Consider the following 8796-nt stretch of genomic DNA (forward strand, 5'->3'; position numbering starts at 1 on the left):
GGTGAAAGAAGAGACAAATGCACTGGACCAAATGCCAGAAAGATAAATTTAAAGCGGAATGAAGAAAGAGCTGTATGTGAGTGAATGCCTGGTACAGGCCCCCCAGTGTTAGCTGTGAGCCTGTGCTGCACCTTCTCTGGTGAACCCGGGCTTCGTGTCCAGGAACCCCTGGCAAAAAATGTAGCAGCTCCTGTTAGGGGCATTGGTCACCTTCTTGAGGGAGTGTGTCCTTCTTTTCTCTGCTAATATGTTACCTTCAGTAGCGACAATATAAACAGAGAATTTATGCATATCTATGTTCCTGGTGTTTCTACCTCACTTTCCTCCAACCTAGGCATTCTTAACCTGGGGTACACAACCCCCATCCACCCAGGATTCTGTCTCTATAAGACAGAATTCAGGGATGCTATGAATTTGGATGGAGAAAAATTACATCTTTACTTCCACTAACCTTTCATCTAAACATGGCATTTCCTTTATTTATGAATGTGGGTAATAAACTGTAGTAGTATTAGCCGTGGCGGTGAATTTGTCACCAATAGAAATCATCGATACGTGCATTTCATGTCACAGATGTTGCAGATCTTTTGAAAACATCATTTACATACCACTTTTTAGAGATTATCGTAATAAGTCTAGTTATTTAATGTGTTAAATATGAAGCACATGTATTGCTATATTGTATTTTAAGTTATTTTAATAACTACTAAATATAATTGATTATTTTCTGTGTCTATGTATTTTAATTTATGGACTTAAAATAATTATTCTGAGATGAGAACCAAAGCCTTTTTACTTTATGTATTTAAAATCATTGTTCTGAAAACAAATCTGTCCCTAGGCTTCCCCAGACTGCTAAAAGGTCCATAGTACAAAAAAGGTTATGAACCCTGACCCGGCAGGAGTCCTCAGTGGTGACGTAAATGCATCAATATCCAGGCCTGGGACCCAGACTGTACCACTGATTTCCAGTGTGGCCTAAATGCTTCACCTCTGTTTTGGCATCTATCAAATGTTCTCTGATTCTGTGGCATCTAGTGTATTTTTTTTTTAGCTGTTACATTACTCTGAGATCACGATTAACAGCAATCACTCCTCGCGACTGGAAAAACACTAAATGCAATTTTCCTTTGATTTAATAAGTACTTCAGTAATTTTCCAGTGACCTCTACTTCGTGCTTTTCCAGCTTGTTAAACCACTGATTTCTATTTCCCCTGTGGAGAAGGAGAGGAACACACTTGAGGATAAATCAACAAGGAATGATTAAGCATCTCCTAGGATGGCAGACTACATTTTAGAAGCTAGTTTTCTCTGGTTTTTTTTTTTGTTTGTTTTTTTCCTGTCCGTTTCTAGTACAATAGGATAGAGCCCTCTTAGAAAAGAACACCATAGTTAGTTCATCCTGCATAATCTTTTTTCCTCCCAGCTTGAAAAAGACCCCCCATGAGACTATGGTTGACTTAGTGAATGAGCTAAACCCTCTTTTGATAAGAGAAGCATGAATGTAACTTTGCTCCCATAATCCTAGCCAGTGTCAGTGTGGACAAAACTGGATAGTTTTCTACCTTAAAATTCCCTTGATTCAGGTTCAAACTTTTATATTTTAGGTATATACTTGGGTATAGTTTTGACAACACTCAAGTTTTCATTGTAGAACCAAAGGTCAGATTATTCAGAAATGACTTAGGTTAGATAAAAGGCAATGGGGCCGGGCATGGTGGCTCACACCTGTAGTCCCAGCACTTTGGGAGGCCAACGCAAGTGGATCACCTGAGGTTAGGAGTTTGAGTCCAGCCTGGCCAACATGGTGAAAACTCATCTCTTATAAAAATACAAAAATTAGCTGGGTGTGGTGGCGGGCACCTGCAATCCCAGCTACTTGGGAGACTGAGGCAGGAGAATCACTTGAACCTGTGTGACGAAGTTGCAGTGAGCCGAGACTGTGCCACAGGAGGCAGAGGTTGCAGTGGGCACCAAGATTGGCCACTGCACTCCAGCTTGGGCGACAGGAGCAAAACTCCGTCAAAAAAAAAAAAAAAAAAAAAAGGAAATGGGCGGGGCATTGTAGCATTTCTGAGTCGAATGAGGTCCTGGGGATCACCTAGCCCACCCCTTTCAGTTTTGGACGGAGACCTGGCCTGCCTGGGAGCCTGCTAGAATGCCTGGCCAGCTGCTGCTTCTCTGCTCCTGCAGTCGCAGTGCTTCCCTCACACGTTAATACAATCAGCCAGCTCCTCAGCACTCAGCAGCAAGCACAATACCTGGCTTGTAGTGTCAGTAAATGTTGGTCCCAAAGCTTGGAGTGCATAGCATTGTAATTGGTCCATGGGTCCAACTAGGAATGTCTCCACGGAGAGAGGATGTGGGTGAAGCAGACAGTGGGGGGAGCCGGAAACCATGTGGTGACCTTGGGCTGCCGTGCTTCCAGTTCACCACGAATTCTCAGCACAGCACTGGACTCTCCAACCCAGACACAAGCAGGAAAGGCAACAAGAAAGGAACTGGGATGGGGAAATGTCCTGGGGGGCATAGAGATGATTGAAAAATGCAGTTGGCACAGTGGTTCCCCTGTAATCCCAGCACTTGGGGAGGTTGAGGCAGGAGGATTGCTTGAGCCCAGGAGTTCCAGGCTAGCCTGGGCAACATAGTGAGACCCTCTCTCTACCAAAAATAGTTAAAAAAAAAGAAAGAAAAATGCTTTTCTTTGCAACAATGATGCTTTCCATGTGTATGGGGAGGAAATTGCTGTATTTATTTAGCACTTATGTGCCAGACACTTTATAATGCATTTCATGTAATCCTCACAAAAGTCCTGCTGATGGCTGTATCTCCCTCCATTTTCCAGAGAAGAAAACCGACGCTTTGAGAAGTTAACCCATAACTAGGGAATTGAGAGCAGAGATTCAAAGCTGCTCTAAAGCCCGTAAGCACTTAAAACATTTTTTCTACTATGAAGCAAATAATACATGAATAAGTTCTTTTAAAAATATAAAACAGCCAGGAGCGGTGGCTCACGCCTGTAATCCCAGCACTTTGGGAGACTGAGGCGGGCAGATCATGAGGTCAGGAGATCAAAACCATAGTGAAAACATAGTGGCCAACATAGTGAAAACCCTTCTGTACTAAAAACACAAAAAAATTAGCTGGGCCTAGTGGTGTGCGCCTATAGTCCCAGCTACTAGGAAGGCTGAGGCAGGAGAATCGCTTGAACCTGGGAGGCAGAGGTTGCAGTGAGCTGAGATCACGCCACTGCACTCCAGTCTGGTGACAGAGCGAAACTCCGTCTCAAAAAAAAAAAAAAAAAAAAAGATTTTATATATGTACACATAAAACAATACCAAAAAAAGAATAAAACACCACAAGTCTCCCTTTTTTCTCTTCTCCCAGTCTACTGTCCTCTCCCAGTGAACCACTGTTGACAGTTTGGCCTGAATCCTTCCAGGTTTTTGCTCTGCACACACACACACCCCCATATATTCCTGGAAACTGAATCAAAAGAGCACATAAGCAAAGCTCACATCTTCTCTAATGCATATAACTTCTTTATTAGGAAGAAAATGATAAATTACCACATTTATTTTTCTCTGTTTTATTTGTAGAGATAATAATTACAATCATTAATTTTTTTTTTTTGAGACAGTCTCACTCTGTTGCCCAGGCTGGAGTGCAACGGCGTGATCTCGACTCACTGCAACCTCCACCTCCTGGGTTCCAGCGATTCTTCTGTCTCAACCTCCTGATTGGCTCTGACTACAGGTTTGCGCCACCATGCCCTGCTAATTTTTGTATTTTTAGTACAGATGGAATTTCACCATGTTGGCCAGGCTGGTCTTGAACTCCTGACCTCAGGTGATCTGCCCGCCTTGGCATCCCAAAGCGCTGGGATTACAGGTGTGAGCCACTGAGTCCTGCCAATCATTAAATATTTATTGAGCCTTTAATATGCACTAGACACTGAGCCAAGGTGCTTTATGTGTATCATTTTATGTGTCCTCACAATGATGCATTTGAAACACAGAGAGGTTAAGTAGATTGCTTGTCACACAGCTAGGGGGAGTATAACCAACAGCCAAACCGGGGTTCTGGCCTTGGAGCCTGTGCTCTTGACCACCATGCATATGGTTCCACTGATGGCTGAATTATGTGAAGACTCCTGTAGAGTCGGGGCTTGGTGGAAAGGGAAGATCTGACCTGCTCTTTAAAGAAATAGGTAAGTAGAGAGTGGGGAGGAAATTCAAGGAACAGAAAATGACAACGTGCAAAAGGGTAGAGTTGGGAATATTCATGAGTCTTTGGAGGAACTAGAAAGGGCCCAGTGCCCAGGGGAGCTGAGTGTGGAGCAGGCAGCAGACCAATAGCAGTAAGCCAAGAGCATCAAACTGCCTGGGGCTGGACTTTGGCTTGTTTGCCAGTGCCTCCCAAGTGTTCCTATTAGCACGTGTTAATCCAAGCCACCTGATAAAAGGGGCCCATGCCTCTAAGAGTGAAAAATGCCTGCATAATGCTTGGCTGTATATGATGATAAACCACTCTGCTAGACTTGGAAAGGTCATCCAATGCAGCCCCGAAGAGGCCCAAGTATCTTCTACAGAATCCACGCCAAATGACCGCTCCCACCTGCCCCTTGTCTTTTCATTTTTGTAAGACTAAATACCCCCACTTCTGTTCTTCATACAACAGGGTTTCAAGACCCTTCATCACTCTGTTCCTGCTCCTCTAAATATAGTCCAGTCTGGATATTTTAGCCCTTAGAGAGAGGGGCTGAATCCTCCGGGTGAGGTCCGCCAGCTAACAAGAGACCTGTATTGTCTTCTCTATTCCAAATTTTATTTTATTAATGAAACCTTTTTTTTTACTTCATTCTGATAATACACTGTTGATTCATACTCAACTCTCTGTTGGTGACCGGGCATGGTGACACACTTGCAATCCCAGCACTTTGGGAGGCCGAGGCGGGTGGATCACCTGAGATCAGGAGTTTAAGACCAGCCTGGCCAAGATGGTGAAATCCCGTCTTTACTAAAAATATAAAAACTAGCCAGGCGTGGTGGCAGGTGCCTATAGTCCCAGCTACTCCGGAGACTGAGGCAGGAGAATTGCTGAAACCCAGAAGCTGGAGGTTGCAGTGAGCTGAGATCATGCCGTGGCACTCCAGCCTGGGTGACAGAGTGAGACTCCGTCTCAAAAAAAGAAAAAACAAACAAACAACAAAAAAACGAACTTTCTATTGGCCAAACATATGTTTCATTTACACATAAACTCAATCAATATTGTGCCTGATTCTGAACAATTATGAAGAGTTGGTTATAAGGGAAGAAATAGGAGTACTGGGACAAAGCGATCTTTCAACTGGAGGCTTCAAAATAGCCAGAGAGAAAAAGCTGAAGGGTGTTGTTCTTACCTTCCCTTGTCGTTTTTAAGTTAAAAAAAGAAATTACGCATAATTCATAGCGTCTCTGATGCCTCGAAAGGCGAGAGGCGTTATGTTTGTGTCCCTGTGGGGTTGTTTTCTTTTTTAAAAACCTGAAAATGAGGAAATGAATCTCCTAAGCTCTGAGTCGAGAAAATCGAACATCCCAGGTTCTTGGCAGGACGTGTGATACCAATCAGGCCTCTTATAAGATATTGGCCCTGAGGGCCCTTTCTCTTTCCATCTCAGGAACTCAAACATGACCAGGAAGATCTTCACAAATACCAGGGAGCGGTGGAGGCAGCAGAATGTCAACAGTGCCTTTGCCAAGCTGAGGAAGCTCATCCCCACTCACCCTCCAGACAAAAAGCTGAGCAAAAATGAAACGCTTCGCCTGGCAATGAGGTATATCAACTTCTTGGTCAAGGTCTTGGGGGAGCAAAGCCTGCAACAAACGGGAGTGGCTGCTCAGGGGAACATTCTGGGGCTCTTCCCTCAAGGACCCCACCTGCCAGGCCTGGAGGACAGAACTCTGCTTGAGAACTACCAGGTTCCTTCAACTGGTCCAAGCCACCACATTCCTTAGCGTGGCTCTGGCTGTCATCTCCCAGGGCAGCACTTGCTCAGAATCACTGCCTGTGGACAGACTTTGGCGTGTTTCAGAGCTGACTTGATGATAACTTGTGAAGCATGAATTTTAGCTTCCTGGGAGGTGGCTCAGGGACAGCTGCAGGGAGCTGAAAGAAGCCATGAGGAATGTCACTTGTGGGCCGCCACCCCCCGGGGATGTCAGGTAGAGTGGCCTACCTCTGCCTATTTTAAATCCAGGTTCTGCATAAGACTTTTGGAGAAAAAATTCTAAGTAAAAAAAAAGGTGGAAAATCACTGTTTACTCAATGTCTTCAGTTATAAGAAAGAAGTTTTCTCATAATGGATCTCAGATGAATAAGTAGAATATGCTTCCTTCAGAACATATTTTGAAGTTTGTTTTGAAAAATGAGATTTGATCAAGGGTGAACAAAATAAATCTTAAGATTGATGGGCTGGGCACAGTGGCTCATGCCTGTAATCCCAGCACTTTGGGAGGCTGAGATGGGCAGATCACCTGAGGTCAGGAGGTCGAGACCAGCCTGGCCAACATGGTGAAACCCTGTCTCTACTGAAAATACAAAAATGAGCCAGGTATGGTAGTGCGCACCTGTAATCCCAGCTACTCAGGAGGCTGAGGCACGAGAATCGCTTGAACCCGGGAGGGGGAGGTTGCAGTGACCCAAGATCATGCCACTGCACTCCAGCCTGGGCAACGGAGTGAGACTCAGTCTCAAAACAAACAAACAAACAAATAAAAAGTTTTCTCATAATGGATCTCAGATGAATGAGTAGCGGCATATGCTTCCCTCAGAACAGATTTTAAAGATGGTTTTGAAAAATGAGATGTATTTGATCAAAGTTGAACAAAACAAATCTTAAGATTGGTGAATAGAAAGATAACCCCTGCAGAAACCAACCTGGGAGACTTGCGGGAAAAATCTGTGGAGAAAAGACACACCCCGCCCCCCCCACTAAGGTGTGGGGATTACAGGAATGCAGTGGAGATATGTGGAACAGTTCTGTGTCCTTTCAACTCTGTGGAAGTGTGAGGTGCTACTTGTGCTGAGCCATTTGTACATATGTGATTTCTAAAGCCAAATAGTGGATTATATCTGTGAGAGGAAACAAATGGATAATTTATGTGTTAGAGCTCGTAGTTTTCTTACGAAAAACAGCTGAAATAAGTTAGCTAAAGCCTTCGTTTCACATGTCATGCATTAAAACGTTTCCCCCGGCCTGAACTCCTGCTGATTTAAGACCTGTAAAATTCAATTATAATTATGAAAATCCAAACATTACCATTTAACGACTCATTTAACAGAGAGCTTAGTTTAAACAAAACATTTAGAGTAAACAATAGAAATGTAATACCAGACTCTAATGAACTAATGAATTTGTAATTTGTCTTCTTTGCTATGGCGCATTAGCCATCTCAAAAAAGAAAAAAGTTTCTCATAATGGATCTCAGATGAATGAGTAGCATATGCTTCCCTCAGAACAGATTTTAAAGTTGGTTTTGAAAAATGAGATGTATTTGATCAAGGGTGGTCAAGCTTAGTCTTAGGCTGGGAGGGCTGGTACCCAACAAGTCAGTGAAATAGCATGGATCTGGCAGAGTCCATCACCTTATGCCACCCTGATGATACTTGGAATCAAAGATAAATCCCATAGTTGAACCTGGAATGCAAATAATGTTATTTGATTATCTCTGGGACATTTTCTTTCCCCAAAGTTCTTGACAGTACATTGGTTTTAAAACCTTCTGAACCATAGGTAGGAAATTGATGGATTTGAGATTAGGGATTTCCAGTGTATACACAATGGAGGAATTTAAGTTTCCTGCCACTCAGAAATAAGGTGTTTTACTTGTGAAAGGTTGAAATGAGCCTCCTTGGTCTGGTGATTGGAAGAAAGCTGGATGAAACTCTTACAATCTCATTCCCCCAAAATAGAAAGGTCATTATGTCATTAAACTCTATACAGCATTCGCACTTGTAACACAATGCATTTATTTGAACCAGTAAGATTTCCTTCTAGGCCTTTTATTTAAACTGCATTTGGTAAACTTCCCCACGGACCCAGCATAGTCCACGGAAACATATAAGCAAAGAGATCAAAATGGTTTCCCTGAATGTGCATTTTTTTTTCTCACTAACTTATGTGGACACAAGCTTACCCCCAAATTACCAGGTGATAGTACATTTCAAAGTTTTGATGACAGTTGTCAGTTAACATCGCTTACTCTCTCATCTGAAATTAAATCAAAATAACACTTTTTACAGTATTTTTATATTAGCTTTGTTTTAACATGTTGCCAAGGAAAGCACAGAGTATCTCTTTGCCTAGATATAGGATTTTGCCTCTCTACCCAGGATGAGTCCACTTTTCTGCTGCTGGGACCATGATCTGTGTCAAAGGGGGCCATAATCTTCAACAAAGAGGGCCTTTGCACTGAAATGTAACAGAGTGCTCCTGAAAAGTCATGAGGAGATCAAGTTCTCATTAAACTATGTGTGGGGGAAATTATTTAAAGAAATTTGCAAATAATCCTATAATAAATAAATGAAACTTTAAATCATTAATTTATGTAATTCACCTCCTAAATGATTTCTTTTGCCTGCTTGCATTTTTGTACATCAAGTCATGTTTGGTTAAAGTGACTGTTACGTCAGGTGTGCTGGCATGTGCCTGTACTCCCAGCTGCTTGGGAGGCTGAGGCGGGAGGACTGCTTGATATTAGGAGTTTGAGGCCAGCCTGAGCAACATAGTGATACTTATCTCAAAGAAAAGAAAG

General features: G+C 42.9%; 1 protein-coding gene across 1 annotated transcript; it reads left to right on the forward strand.

Annotated features, from left to right (window-relative positions):
- The first annotated feature begins 2852 nt into the window (after window positions 1–2852).
- TAL2 (TAL bHLH transcription factor 2) lies at window positions 2853–6234 on the forward strand. Its single transcript, XM_032164798.3, has 2 exons — window positions 2853–2924; window positions 5661–6234. The coding sequence occupies exon 2, from the start codon at window positions 5671–5673 to the stop codon at window positions 5995–5997; it is 327 nt and encodes a 108-aa protein (XP_032020689.1). The 5' UTR covers window positions 2853–2924; window positions 5661–5670; the 3' UTR covers window positions 5998–6234.
- Window positions 6235–8796: the final 2562 nt, after the last annotated feature.

Source organism: Hylobates moloch, unplaced genomic scaffold (genome assembly GCF_009828535.3).
Source record: "Hylobates moloch isolate HMO894 unplaced genomic scaffold, HMol_V3 SCAFFOLD_10, whole genome shotgun sequence".
Taxonomy (NCBI): domain Eukaryota; kingdom Metazoa; phylum Chordata; class Mammalia; order Primates; family Hylobatidae; genus Hylobates; species Hylobates moloch.

Coding starts and splice junctions, on each gene's coding strand:
- TAL2 (XM_032164798.3), top strand. CDS start 5,671: ATGACCAGGAAGATCTTCACAAATACCAGGGAGCGGTGGAGGCAGCAG.